General features: G+C 52.8%; 2 protein-coding genes across 2 annotated transcripts in view; both read right to left on the reverse strand.

The window, feature by feature from the left end:
* LOC134983528 (zinc finger protein 583-like) overlaps positions 1-3,116 on the reverse strand; it is a 33,125-nt gene extending 30,009 nt beyond the window's left edge. Inside the window, exon 1 of the mRNA XM_063949183.1 lies at positions 2,808-3,116. Within this exon, the coding sequence (XP_063805253.1) occupies positions 2,808-2,986 (179 nt within the window). The 5' untranslated portion in view covers positions 2,987-3,116. The remainder of the gene's footprint in view (positions 1-2,807) is intronic.
* The window catches only part of LOC134983512 (oocyte zinc finger protein XlCOF6-like), a gene marked incomplete at its 5' end in the record, with an annotated part of 142,066 nt that overhangs the window by 32,882 nt on the left and 93,441 nt on the right, over positions 1-15,743 (reverse strand). The gene's annotated exons all lie outside the window — the stretch shown is intronic.

Genomic DNA, 15,743 nt, shown 5'->3' on the forward strand with positions numbered 1-15,743 from the left:
TGTAGCCTGACAGGTGTCCAGCGGCAGCATTATTTGACCTCTGCTGGGAGCCGCTTCCCAGTTGTCTAGAGGGGCAGATTGTAGAGGCCAGCGGCAGCGGTTTGGAGCTGCGCTGCCAGGAGCCGGGGAGTGGGCAGGTGTGGAGCGACGCAGTCGCCCAGTGGCAGTATGTGTCTGACCGCTGGTGGGAGCTGGGAAGCGGGGGAGTTTGAGCCAGTAAAGCTATACCTTAGTAAGCAGCTCGTGCAAAACACTTTCCCCGCACATGGAGGGGCGGCAGCAGGAGCTGACTGCCCCACTATCACAGCAACAAACAGGTCCAATGGAGCGGCAGCAGCATAAGCTGTTCTCACAGTTATCACAGACAAGCTGCTGTTTCTGATTTTGTCATGCAGATAGACAGACAACACTGATGAAGGTCTATGGGGGGCTTCCCTGTCTAAGCACCAATAAGCCTTCGCTGCACAACAGCAGCACACACTCACGGACCCACGCTTTCTAATAAGCTGGGAAGGGAGTGTGATTGATACAAGAAAAAATATTTAGAAAATTTAAAGTAAACCCTGGAATGACTCCAAAATGTGACCTTCCCTAGTGAAGGCACAAAGATCACTGAGGCATCTTGGGAGTATGGAGGGGGGAAAAAGGGTTACACATTTAAATATTTAAATGTGCCTATCCCTGCTATCGCACCGTTCATATCCCAAGAGTACAGTGCCCCCTAGTGGATGAAAAATAAATAAGTGATGTCACCGTGACGCTCCCAGATCCTCTCACTTCCCACTCATGCCCCTGTATTATTACTATAGATATAAGTGATGTTACTGTGATTCTCCCAGATCCCCCTCACCTCCCCAGTCATGTCCCTGTATTATTACTACAAATATAAGTGACGTCACTGTGACGCTCCCAGATCCTCTCACATCCCACTCATGTCCCTGTATTATTACTATTGATATAAGTGATATCACAGTGACACCCCCAGATCCCTCTCACCTCCCCAGTCATGTCCCTGTATTACTATAGATATGTGATGTCACTGTGACGCTCCTAGATCACCTCACCTCCCCAGTCATGTCCCTGTATTATTACTACAAATATAAGTGACGTCACTGTGACACCCCCAGATCGCCCTTACCTCCCCAGTCATGTCCCTGTATTATTACTATAGATATAAGTGATGTCACTGTGACGCCCCGAGATCCTCTCACCTCCCACTCATGTCCCTGTATTATTACTATAGATATAAGTGGTCACTGTGACATCACCACCACTTCCAATGTATAATAATAATAATAATAATAATAATAATAATAATAATAATAATAAATAATACCAGGACACCACAAGCTGCTCCCCCATTCTAATAATAACCATACACAAAAACCTGTTCCCCCTGTATTGTACTAACAACAACAGGACACCCCATATTGCTCTCCCTGTATATTAAACATAAAATGACACCATAGGCTGCTCCCTCTGCAAAAAATAATAATAATAATAGGACACAACAGGCTGTTCCCAATCTATAATAATAATAATAACAACAATAGGACACCACAGGCCGCTCCCTTTTGTATAATAGTAATAATAATAATAATAATGCTTCCCCTGTATAATAATAACAGGACACCACAGGCTGCTCATCCTGTATAAAAACAGGATACCACAGGCTGCTCTTACTGTACAATAATAATAACAGGACACCACAGGCTGCTCCCCCTGTATAATAATAATAATAATAAGACACCACTGGCTGCTCCCCCTGTATTATTATAATAATAATAATAATAATAACTGTACACCACAGGCTGCTCCTCCTGTATAATAATAATAACAAGACGCCACAGGCTGATACTTCTGTATTATTATAATAATAATAACAACAAAAACAACAACAGGACACCACAGGCTGCTTCCCCTGTAGAGTAGGATGCCACAGGCTGCTCCTCCTGTCTATTATGACAACACAGGATACTACCCCTGTATATTATTGCAACACAGGCCGCTCCTCCTGTATACTATGACAGTACAGGAAGCTACCCCTGTATACTATGACAACACAGGCCACTCCCCCTGTATACTATGACAGCACAGGATGCTACCCCTGTATATTATGACAACACAGGCTGCTCCTCCTGTATACATTGACAACACAGGCCGCTCCCCCTGTACAGCACAATGCCACAGGTCACAACACCTGCAATGTCCCGTGTATAGAATTACGGTAACAGTTTGGTCTTGTGCCACCTGTATTACGGTAACGGTGGGGTCTGCGCCACTTGTATTTTGGTAACCACGGGGTCTGCCCCAAATGTATTACCATAACGGTGGGGTCTGTGCCACCTGTATTATGGTAACGGTGGGGTCTGCGCCTCCTGTATTACGGTAATGGCGGAGTCTGCGCCACCTGTATTACGGTAACGGCGCGGTCTGCGCCACTTGTATTTTGGTAACCGCAGTGTCTTGTGCCTGCTGTATTACAGTAATGGCGGGGTCTGCGCCACCTGTATTATGGTAATGGCGGGATCTATGCCACCTGTATTACGGTAACGGCGGGGTCTGCGCCACCTGTATTACGGTAATGGCGGGATCTGCTCCACCCGTATTACGGTAACGGCGGGGTCTGCGCCACCTGTATTACAGTAATGAGACACTAGAGTGTCAGCTACCTGTACAAGGATAATGCAGCACCAGAGACTGCTCCAGCTGCACTATAACAAGGCACCAGAGGCTGCTCCCCCTGTAGTACAGAACCTGACACCAGAGCTGCTCAGCCTATAGAATAATAATAATAATATCATTACCTGCTGCCAGACACAGCAATGGCTGCTCTCTGCTCCTGCTGCCTTGTGGGAATGAGTCTGAGCTCTGATAATGACGTAACAGGGAGCCGGGGACAGAGAGTAGGCGGGGCTAATGATGGCTGAGTGACGGGAGGCTGCGTGCTGTGGGCGGAGCTGGAGATAGTTGAGTGACGGGGCATTGCGGCCTATGAGACGGAGAGAGGGCGGGGCTGGGTGTAACAGTGACTGGAAGCTGCGGCTTATGAGCAGGAGAGTGGGCGTGGCCACGGCCAATGGACAGGGGAGTGATAGAATACGGCGGCCAATGGGCGGGAGAGTGGGCGGGCAGGGAGAGGTTGTTGTGTGACGAGCGCTGCGTCCAATGGGCAATGAGTGGGCGGGGCTGGATGAAAATGAGTGACGGAGCATTGCGGCCTATGAGAGGGAGGAAGGGCGGGGCTGAGTGTGATAGTGACTGGAAGCTGCGGCCTATAAGCAGTGAGTGGGCGGGGCTGCTCCTGGTTGCTGAGTTACCGTGGTAGTCACTACCCATAATCCTATGCGTTATGCTGATCCCACGGAAATTCCGCCCCGCCCACTTCCGGTACACATTTCTCCGTCCAGGCCAGGTTGTGAGCTGCTGCCTTATCCTCCAGGTAATGTCCCCTCATCCCACCTGTCTCCTGCCCCCACCTCTCCTAATACCCCCTCTCCTGCCCCCACCTCTCCTAATACCCCCTCTCCTGCCCCATCCTCTCCTAATACCCCCTCTCCTACCCCCATCCTCTCCTAATACCCCCTCTCCTGCCCCCATCCTCTCCTAATACCCCCTCTCCTGCCCCCACCTCTCCTAATACCCCCTCTCCTGCCCCCACCTCTCCTAATACCCCCTCTCCTGCCCCAACCTCTCCTAATACCCCCTCTCCTGCCCCCATCCTCTCCTAATACCCCCTCTCCTGCCCCCAACCTCTCCTAATACCCCCTCCTCTCCTAATACCCCCTCTCCTGCCCCATCCTCTCCTAATACCCCCTCTCCTGCCCCCATCCTCTCCTAATACCCCCTCTCCTGCCCCCATCCTCTCCTAATACCCCCTCTCCTGCCCCCATCCTCTCCTAATACCCCCTCTCCTGCCTCCATCCTCTCCTAATACCCCCTCTCCTGTCCCCATCCTCTCCTAATACCCCCTCTCCTGCCCCCATCCTCTCCTGCCCCCATCCTCTCCTAATACCCCCTCTCCTGCCCCCACCTCTCCTAATACCCCCTCTCCTGCCCCCACCTCTCCTAATACCCCCTCTCCTGCCCCCAACCTCTCCTAATACCCCCTCTCCTGCCCCCAACCTCTCCTAATACCCCCTCTCCTGCCCCCAACCTCTCCTAATACCCCCTCTCCTGCCACATCCTCTCCTAATACCCCATCTCCTGCCCCCATCCTCTCCTAATACCCCCTCTCCTGCCCCCAACCTCTCCTAATACCCCCTCTCCTACCCCAACCTCTCTTAATACCCCCTATCCTGCTCCAACCTCTCCTAATACCCCCTCTCCCGCCCCCAATCTCTCCTAATGCCCCCTATCCTGCTCCAACCTCTCCTAATGCCCCCTCTCCCGCCCCCATCCTCTCCTAATGCCCCCTCTCCCGTCCCCATCCTCTCCTAATGCCCCCTCTCCCGCCCCCATCCTCTCCTAATGCCCCCTCTCCCGCCCCCATCCTCTCCTAATGCCCCCTCTCCCGCCCCCATCCTCTCCTAATGCCCCCTCTCCCGCCCCCATCCTCTCCTAATGCCCCCTCTCCCGCCCCCATCCTCTCCTAATGCCCCCTCTCCCGCCCCCATCCTCTCCTAATGCCCCCTCTCCCGCCCCCATCCTCTCCTAATGCCCCCTCTCCCGCCCCCATCCTCTCCTAATGCCCCCTCTCCCGCCCCCATCCTCTCCTAATGCCCCCTCTCCCGCCCCCATCCTCTCCTAATGCCCCCTCTCCCGCCCCCATCCTCTCCTAATGCCCCCTCTCCCGCCCCCATCCTCTCCTAATGCCCCCTCTCCCGCCCCCATCCTCTCCTAATGCCCCCTCTCCCGCCCCCATCCTCTCCTAATGCCCCCTCTCCCGCCCCCATCCTCTCCTAATGCCCCCTCTCCCGCCCCCATCCTCTGCTAATGCCCCCTCTCCCGCCCCCATCCTCTCCTAATGCCCCCTCTCCCGCCCCCATCCTCTCCTAATGCCCCCTCTCCCGCCCCCATCCTCTCCTAATGCCCCCTCTCCCGCCCCCATCCTCTCCTAATGCCCCCTCTCCCGCCCCCATCCTCTCCTAATGCCCCCTCTCCCGCCCCCATCCTCTCCTAATGCCCCCTCTCCCGCCCCCATCCTCTCCTAATGCCCCCTCTCCCGCCCCCAACCTCTCCTAATGCCCCCTCTCCAGCCCCAATCTCTCCTAATGCCCCCTCTCCTGCCCCAATCTCTCCTAATACCCCCTCTCCTGCACCCAAACTCTCCTAATACCTCCTCTCCTGCCCCATCATCTCCTAATACCCCCTCTCCTGCCCCAACCTCTCCTAATACCCCCTCTCCTGCCACCTACCTCTCCTAATACCCCCTCTCCTGCCACCTACCTCTCCTAATACCCCATTTCCTGCCCCTGTCCTCTCCTAATACCCCATTTCCTGCCCCTGTCCTCTCCTAATACCCCCTCTCCTGCCCGAACCTCTCCTAATACCCCCTCTCCTTCCCCTGACATTCTACTAATGCCCCCTCACCTAATGCCCTTCTATTGCCCTCTCTCCTGCCTCTGACATTCTCCTAATACCCCCTCACCTGCATTCCCTACAATCTCCTAATGCCCCCTCACCTGCTGCCGCTGACATTGCCCTAATGCCCCCACACCTTCTGCCCCTGACCTTGTCCTAATGCCCTCTCACCTGCTGCCCCTGACCTTGTCCTAATGCCCTCTCACCTGCCGCCCCTGACATTGTCCTAATGCCCCCTCACCTGCCGCCCCTGACATTGTCCTAATGCCCCCTCACCTGCCGCCCCTGACATTGTCCTAATGCCCCCTCACCTGCCGCCCCTGACATTGTCCTAATGCCCCCTCACCTGCCGCCCCTGACATTGTCCTAATGCCCCCTCACCTGCCGCCCCTGACATTGTCCTAATGCCCCCTCACCTGCCGCCCCTGACATTGTCCTAATGCCCCCTCACCTGCCGCCCCTGACATTGTCCTAATGCCCCCTCACCTGCCGCCCCTGACATTGTCCTAATGCCCCCTCACCTGCCGCCCCTGACATTGTCCTAATGCCCCCTCACCTGCCGCCCCTGACATTGTCCTAATGCCCCCTCACCTGCCGCCCCTGACATTGTCCTAATGCCCCCTCACCTGCCGCCCCTGACATTGTCCTAATGCCCCCTCACCTGCCGCCCCTCACATTGTCCTAATGCCCCCTCACCTGCCGCCCCTCACATTGTCCTAATGCCCCCTCACCTGCCGCCCCTCACATTCTCCTAATGCCTGCTGCCCCTGACATTCTCCTAATTAATGCCCCCTCTCCTGCCCCTGACATTGTCCTAATGCCCCATCACCTGCTGCCCCCTGCCTGCACCTTACCACCCCGTCTGTCACCCGCCTCTCCTGCCACCCCCTGCCTCTACCCTGCCACTCCTGCCTGTCACCCACCTCTCATGCCACCCCCTGCCTGTCATCTGTTACTCCTTGTATTTCACCTGCCTCTCCTGACACCCCTGCCTGTCATCTGCCTCCCCCTGCCACTCGCTGCCTGTCACCCACCTTTCCTTCCACTTCCTGCCTGTACCCTGCCACCCACTGCCTGTCACCCACCTTTCCTTCCACTTCCTGCCTGTACCCTGCCACCCACTGCCTGTCACCCACCTTTCCTTCCACCTCCTGCCTGTACCCTGCCACCCGCCTCTCCTGCCGCCCCCAGTCTATACCCTACCACCCCGTCCGGTACCTTACCACCCCCTGTCTGTCACCCACTTCTCATGCCATCCACTGCTTGTCATCTGGCCCTCCCTGTATGTCACCTTCCTCTCCTGCCACCCCCTGCATGTCACCCACCTCTTATGCCATCCCTTGCATGTCATCTGCCACTCCCTGTATGTATCCTGCCACACGCTGCCTCTACCCTGCCACCCGCTGCCTGTCACCCACCTCTCCTGCCACCCCCTGCCTGTACCCTGCCACCCACCGCTCCTGCCACCCCCTGCCTGTACCCTGCCAGCCCGTCTGTCACCCGCCTCTCTTGCCACCACCTGTCGTCCTCAGTCTATACCCTACCACCCTGTCCTGTACCCTGCCAGTCGTCTGCAGCCGCTTGCCAGTTGCCTGACACTCCTGCTGCCCCCTGCCTCTCCTACCACCCCCTGTCTGTCACCTGCCACCACCTGCCTCTCCTACCACCCCCCTGCCCATCACCTGCCACTTTCATGCCTGTAACCTGCCTCTACTACCACCCGCTGTCTTTCACCTGCCACCGCCTGTCTTACCTGTGCCTCTCTGCCTGTACCTTTCCTCCATTGCCTCTTCTACCACCCCCTGCCCGTCATCTTCCACCTCCTGCATCTCCTTCCACCCACATGTCCGTCACCTGCTTGTACCCTGCTGCCTCACCTGCAGCCGCCTACTCATCACCTGCCTCTCCTGCATCTGCCTGGCTGTACCCTGACGCATCTTCCTCTCCTGCCACCCCCTTTTCATCACCTGCCGTCCCCCCTGACTGTCACCTGGCTCCCCCCCCCCCCTTGGCCATCACCTGTCGTTCCCCCACCCCTGGCCGTCACCTGTCGTCGTTCTCCCCCGCCCCCCCCCCCACCTGGCCGTAAACCCCCCCCCCCCCGCCCGTCACCTGTCGTTTCCCCGCCTCCCCCGGCCGTCACCTACCTAGGCAGTGCCCCCCCCTCCACCTACCTTACCCGCACTCACCAAATTTATACTACTCCTCCTGTGTATAATGCCCAAATGTGTGTAAACTGCTGCACCTGTGTATACTGCTGCACCTGTATATAATACCCAAATGTGTATATACTACTGCACCTGTGTATAATATCCACATGTATACACTGCTGCACCTGTGTATAATGCCCAAATGTGTGTAAACTGCTGCACCTGTGCATAATGCCCACATGTATATACCTCTGCACCTGTGTATAGTGCCCACATGTGTATACCTCTGCACCTGTGTATAATGCCCACGTGTGTATACCTCTGCACCTGTGTATAGTGCCCACGTGTGTATACCTCTGCACCTGTGTATAATGCCCACGTGTGTATACCTCTGCACCTGTGTATAATGCCCACGTGTGTATACCTCTGCACCTGTGTATAATGCCCACGTGTGTATACCTCTGCACCTGCGTATAATGCCCACGTGTGTATACCTCTGCACCTGTGTATAATGCCCACGTGTGTATACCTCTGCACCTGCGTATAATGCCCACGTGTGTATACCTCTGCACCTGTGTATAATGCCCACGTGTATATACCTCTGCACCTGTGTATAATGCCCACGTGTATATACCTCTGCACCTGTGTATAATGCCCACGTGTGTATACCGCTGCACCTGTGTATATAGCCCATGTGTGTATACCTCTGCACCTGTGTATAATGCCCACGTGTGTATACCTCTGCACCTGTGTATAATGCCCACGTGTGTATACCTCTGCACCTGTGTCTAATGCCCACGTGTATATACCTCTGCACCTGTGTATAATGCCCACGTGTGTATACCTCTGCACCTGTGTATAATGCCCACGTGTGTATACCTCTGCACCTGTGTCTAATGCCCACGTGTATATACCTCTGCACCTGTGTATAATGCCCACGTGTGTATACCTCTGCACCTGTGTATAATGCCCACGTGTGTATACCTCTGCACCTGTGTCTAATGCCCACGTGTATATACCTCTGCACCTGTGTATAATGCTCACGTGTATATACCTCTGCACCTGTGTCTAATGCCCACGTGTATATACCTCTGCACCTGTGTCTAATGCCCACGTGTATATACCTCTGCACCTGTGTCTAATGCCCACGTGTATATACCTCTGCACCTGTGTCTAATGCCCACGTGTGTATACCTCTGCACCTGTGTATAATGCCCACATGTATATACCTCTGCACCTGTGTCTAATGCCCACGTGTGTATACCTCTGCACCTGTGTCTAATGCCCACGTGTGTATACCTCTGCACCTGTGTATAATGCCCACGTGTATATACCTCTGCACCTGTGTCTAATGCCCACGTGTATATACCTCTGCACCTGTGTATAATGCCCACGTGTATATACCTCTGCACCTGTGTATAATGCTCACGTGTATATACCTCTGCACCTGTGTATAATGCCCACGTGTGTATACCTCTGCACCTGTGTATATAGCCCACGTGTATATACCTCAGCACCTGTGTCTAATGCCCACGTGTGTGTACCTCTGCACCTGTGTATAATGCCCACGTGTGTATACCGCTGCCCCTGTGTATATAGCCCACGTGTATATACCTCTGCACCTGTGTATATAGCCCACGTGTGTATACCTCTGCACCTGTGTATAATGCCCACGTGTATATACCTCTGCACCTGTGTCTAATGCCCACGTGTATATACCTCTGCACCTGTGTATAATGCCCACGTGTGTATACCTCTGCACCTGTGTATAATGCCCACGTGTGTATACCGCTGCCCCTGTGTATATAGCCCACGTGTGTATACCTCTGCACCTGTGTATAATGCCCACGTGTATATACCTCTGCACCTGTGTCTAATGCCCACGTGTATATACCTCTGCACCTGTGTCTAATGCCCACGTGTATATACCTCTGCACCTGTGTATAATGCCCACGTGTGTATACCTCTGCACCTGTGTCTAATGCCCACGTGTGTATACCTCTGCACCTGTGTCTAATGCCCACGTGTGTATACCTCTGCACCTGTGTCTAATGCCCACGTGTGTATACCTCTGCACCTGTCTAATGCCCACGTGTATATGCCTCTGCACCTGTGTCTAATGCCCACGTGTGTATACCTCTGCACCTGTGTATAATGCCCACGTGTGTATACCTCTGCACCTGTGTATAATGCCCACGTGTGTATACCTCTGCACCTGTGTCTAATGCCCACGTGTGTATACCTCTGCACCTGTGTCTAATGCCCACGTGTGTATACCTCTGCACCTGTGTCTAATGCCCACGTGTGTATACCTCTGCACCTGTGTCTAATGCCCACGTGTGTATACCTCTGCACCTGTGTATAATGCCCACGTGTATATACCTCTGCACCTGTGTATAATGCCCACGTGTATATACCACTGCACCTGTGTATATAGCCCACGTGTATATACCTCTGCACCTGTGTCTAATGCCCACGTGTATATACCACTGCACCTGTGTATATAGCCCACGTGTATATACCTCTGCACCTGTGTATAATGCCCACGTGTATATACCTCTGCACCTGTGTCTAATGCCCACGTGTATATACCGCTGCACCTGTGTATAATGCCCACGTGTATATACCTCTGCACCTGTGTACAATGCCCACGTGTGTATACCTCTGCACCTGTGTATAATGCCCACGTGTGTATACCTCTGCACCTGTGTATAATGCCCACGTGTGTATACCTCTGCACCTGTGTATAATGCCCACGTGTGTATACCTCTGCACCTGTGTATAATGCCCACGTGTATATACCTCTGCACCTGTGTATAATGCCCACGTGTATATACCTCTGCACCTGTGTATAATGCCCACGTGTATATACCTCTGCACCTGTGTCTAATGCCCACGTGTATATACCTCTGCACCTGTGTCTAATGCCCACGTGTATATACCTCTGCACCTGTCTAATGCCCACGTGTATATACCTCTGCACCTGTGTCTAATGCCCACGTGTGTATACCTCTGCACCTGTGTCTAATGCCCACGTGTGTATATACCTCTGCACCTGTGTATATAGCCCACGTGTATATACCTCTGCACCTGTGTCTAATGCCCACCGTGTGTATACCTCTGCACCTGTGTATATAGCCCACGTGTGTATACCTCTGCACCTGTGTCTAATGCCCACGTGTATATACCTCTGCACCTGTGTCTAATGCCCACGTGTATATACCTCTGCACCTGTGTCTAATGCCCACGTGTATATACCTCTGCACCTGTGTCTAATGCCCACGTGTGTATACCTCTGCACCTGTGTCTAATGCCCACGTGTGTATATACCTCTGCACCTGTGTATATAGCCCACGTGTATATACCTCTGCACCTGTGTCTAATGCCCACCGTGTATACCTCTGCACCTGTGTCTAATGCCCACCGTGTGTATACCTCTGCACCTGTGTATATAGCCCACGTGTATATACCTCTGCACCTGTGTCTAATGCCCACCGTGTGTATACCTCTGCACCTGTGTCTAATGCCCACCGTGTATACCTCTGCACCTGTGTCTAATGCCCACCGTGTGTATACCTCTGCACCTGTGTATATAGCCCACGTGTGTATACCTCTGCACCTGTGTATATAGCCCACGTGTGTATACCTCTGCACCTGTGTCTAATGCCCACCGTGTGTATACCTCTGCACCTGTGTCTAATGCCCACCGTGTGTATAGCTCTGCACCTGTGTATAATGCCCACGTGTGTATAGCTCTGCACCTGTGTATAATGCCCACGTGTGTATACCTCTGCACCTGTGTATAATGCCCACGTGTGTATACCTCTGCACCTGTGTCTAATGCCCACCGTGTGTATACCTCTGCACCTGTGTCTAATGCCCACGTGTGTATACCTCTGCACCTGTGTCTAATGCCCACCGTGTGTATACCTCTGCACCTGTGTCTAATGCCCACGTGTGTATACCTCTGCACCTGTGTCTAATGCCCACGTGTATATACCTCTGCACCTGTGTCTAATGCCCACCGTGTATACCTCTGCACCTGTGTCTAATGCCCACCGTGTGTATACCTCTGCACCTGTGTATATAGCCCACGTGTGTATACCTCTGCACCTGTGTCTAATGCCCACCGTGTGTATACCTCTGCACCTGTGTCTAATGCCCACCGTGTGTATACCTCTGCACCTGTGTATAATGCCCACGTGTGTATACCTCTGCACCTGTGTATAATGCCCACGTGTGTATACCTCTGCACCTGTGTCTAATGCCCACGTGTGTATACCTCTGCACCTGTGTCTAATGCCCACGTGTGTATACCTCTGCACCTGTGTATAATGCCCACGTGTGTATACCTCTGCACCTGTGTCTAATGCCCACGTGTGTATAGCTCTGCACCTGTGTCTAATGCCCACGTGTGTATAGCTCTGCACCTGTCTAATGCCCACGTGTGTATAGCTCTGCACCTGTGTCTAATGCCCACGTGTGTGTATAGCTCTGCACCTGTGTCTAATGCCCACGTGTGTGTATACCGCTGCACCTGTGTCTAATGCCCACGTGTGTGTATACCGCTGCACCTGTGTATATAGCCCACGTGTGTGTATACCGCTGCACCTGTGTATATAGCCCACGTGTGTGTATACCGCTGCACCTGTGTATATAGCCCACGTGTGTGTATACCGCTGCACCTGTGTATATAGCCCACGTGTGTGTATACCGCTGCACCTGTGTATATAGCCCACGTGTGTATATAGCCCACGTGTGTATACCGCTGCACCTGTGTATATAGCCCACGTGTGTATACCGCTGCACCTGTGTATATAGCCCACGTGTGTATACCGCTGCACCTGTGTATATAGCCCACGTGTGTATACCGCTGCACCTGTGTATACCGCTGCACCTGTGTATATAGCCCACGTGTGTATACCGCTGCACCTGTGTATAATGCCCACGTGTGTATACCGCTGCACCTATGTGTAATCCTTGGGCTCATATATTGTGTGTAAATCTGGCTCTGGTACTAGCCAGTGCCTCCTGATAAATGTACCTCACCGCACGTCCCTGGTGTGTATGTCTGGTAGGTACATTGAGTAGAAAGGAGGTAACCATAATGCAGAGGTAAGTGTGCCCGTTACAGGACAGGTGCACTGTGTGGGTTGGGATGAGTGTGTCTATTGGCACAGTAGTAATAATACAGGGACATGACTGGGGACGTGAGGGGATCTGGGAGTGTCACAGTGACATCACTTATATCTATAGTAATAATACAGGGACATGACTGGGGACGTGAGGGAAACTGGGAGCGTCACAGTGACGATACTTATATCTATAGTAATAATACAGGGACATGACTGGGGAGGTGAGGGGATCTGGGAGCGTCACAGTGACATCACATATCTATATTAATAGTACAGGGACATGACTGGGGAGGTGAGGGGATCTGTGTGTATTTTACAGTGATGTCTCCCCCATTTCTCTGACGTCCTAGAGGATGCTGGGAACTCCGTAAGGACCATGGGGAATAGCGGCTCCGCAGGAGACTGGGCACAAAAGCAAAGCTTTAGGACTACCTGGTGTGCACTGGCTCCTCCCCCTATGACCCTCCTCCAAGCCTCAGTTAGATTTTTGTGCCCGGCCGAGATGGGTGCAATCTAGGAGGCTCTCCTGAGCTTCTTAGCAAAAGTTTAGTTTTTAGGTTTTTTATTTTCAGTGAGACCTGCTGGCAACAGGCTCACTGCATCGAGGGACTAAGGGGAGAAGAAGCGAACCTGCCTGCTTGCAGCCAGCTTGGGCTTCTTAGGCTACTGGACACCATTAGCTCCAGAGGGACCGAACACAGGCCCAGCCTCAGAGTCCGGTCCCAGAGCTGCGCTGCTGGCCCGCTTACAGAGCCAGAAGCAAGAAGAGGTCTGGAAAATCGGCGGCAGAAGACATCCGTCTTCAACAAGGTAGCGCACAGCACTGCAGCTGTGCGCCATTGCTCCTCATGCACACCTCACACTGCGGTCACTGATGGGTGCAGGGCGCTGGGGGGGGGGGGGCGCCGTGAGCAGCAATAAAAACACCTTGGCTGGCAAAAATACATCACATATAGCCCCCAAGGCTATATGGATGTATATTAACCCCTGCCAGATTCCTACAAAAAGCGGGAGAAAAGTCAGCCGAGAAGGGGGCGGAGCCTAGCTCCTCAGCACACTGGTGCCATTTTCCCTCACAGCTCCGCTGGAAGGACGTCTCCCTGACTCTCCCCTGCAGTCCTGCACTACAGAAAAGGGTAAAAAAGAGAGGGGGGGCACTAATTTGGCGCAGTTTGATAATATCAGCAGCTATAAGGGGAAAACACATTATATAGTGGTATCCTTGTTTTTATATATATATATATATATATATATATATATATATATATATATATATTTATATACATATATATACATACATACATACAGCGCTCTGGTGTGTGCTGGCATACTCTCCCTCTGTCTCCCCAAAGGGCTAGTGGGGTCCTGTCCTCTATCAGAGCATTCCCTGTGTGTGTGCTGTGTCTCGGTACGATTGTGTCGACATGTATGAGGAGGAAAATGATGTGGAGGCGGAGCAATTGCCTGTAATGGTGAAGTCGACACCTGAGTGGATGGGCTTATGGAAGGAATTACGTGACAGTGTCAGTGCTTTACAAACGACAGTTGATGACATGAGACAGCCGGCTACTCAGCTTGTGCCTGTCCAGGCGTCTCAAAGGCCATCAGGGGCTCTAAAACGCCCGTTACCTCAGATGGCAGATACAGACGCCGACACGGATACTGACTCCAGTGTCGACGATGAAGAGACAAATGTAACTTCCAGTAGGGCCACACGTTACATGATTGAGGCAATGAAAAATGTTTTACACATTTCTGATAGTAAAAGTACCACTAAAAAGGGTATTATGTTTGGTGAGGAAAAACTACCTGTAGTTTTTCCTGCATCTGAGGAATTAAATGAAGTGTGTGATGAAGCGTGGGTTTCCCCCGATAAAAAACTGATAATTCCTAAAAGGTTATTGGCATCATACCCCTTCCCGCCAGAGGATAGGGCACGTTGGGAAACACCCCCTAGGGTGGATAAAGCGCTCACACGCTTGTCTAAACAGGTGGCTCTACCCTCTCCTGATACGGCCGCCCTTAAGGAACCTGCTGACAGAAAGCAGGAGAATATCCTAAAATGTATATACACTCACACGTGTGTTATACTGCGACCAGCAATCGCCTCAGCCTGGATGTGCAGTGCTGGGGTAGCTTGGTCGGAGTCCCTGACTGACAATATTGATACCTTAGATAGGGACAGTATATTACTGACTATAGAGCATTTAAAAGATGCATTTTTATATATGCGTGATGCACAGAGGGATATTTGCCGACTGGCATCAAGAGTAAGTGCGCTGTCCATTTCTGCCAGACGTTATGGACGCGACAGTGGTCAGGTGATGCGGATTCCAAAAGGCATATGGAAGTATTGCCTTATAAAGGGGAGGAGTTATTTGGGGTCGGTCTATCAGACCTGGTGGCCACGGCAACGGCTGGAAAATCCACATTTTTACCCCAGGTTGCCTCTCAACATAAGAAGACGCCGTATTATCAGGCGCAGTCCTTTCGGCCCCATAAGGGCAAGAGGGCAAAAGGATCCTCATTTCTGCCCCGTGGCAGAGGAAGGGGAAAAAGGCTGCAACAAACAGCCAGTTCCCAGGAACAGAAGCCCTCTCCCGCTTCTGCCAAGTCCTCAGCATGACGCTGGGGCTTTACAAGCGGACTCAGGCACGGTGGGGGCCCGTCTCAAGAATTTCAGCGCGCAGTGGGCTCACTCACAAGTGGACTCCTGGATCCTTCAGGTGGTATCTCAGGGGTACAAATTGGAATTCGAGACGTCCCCCCCTCGTCGTTTCCTAAAGTCTGCTTTACCGACGTCTCCCTCCGACAGGGAGGCGGTATTGGAAGCCATTCATAAGCTGTACTCTCAGCAGGTGATAATCAAGGTACCCCTCCTGCAACAGGGAAAGGGGTATTATTCCACGCTATTTGTGGTACCGAAGCCAGACGG

This window comes from Pseudophryne corroboree (genome assembly GCF_028390025.1).
Source record: "Pseudophryne corroboree isolate aPseCor3 chromosome 3 unlocalized genomic scaffold, aPseCor3.hap2 SUPER_3_unloc_17, whole genome shotgun sequence".
Classification (NCBI taxonomy): domain Eukaryota; kingdom Metazoa; phylum Chordata; class Amphibia; order Anura; family Myobatrachidae; genus Pseudophryne; species Pseudophryne corroboree.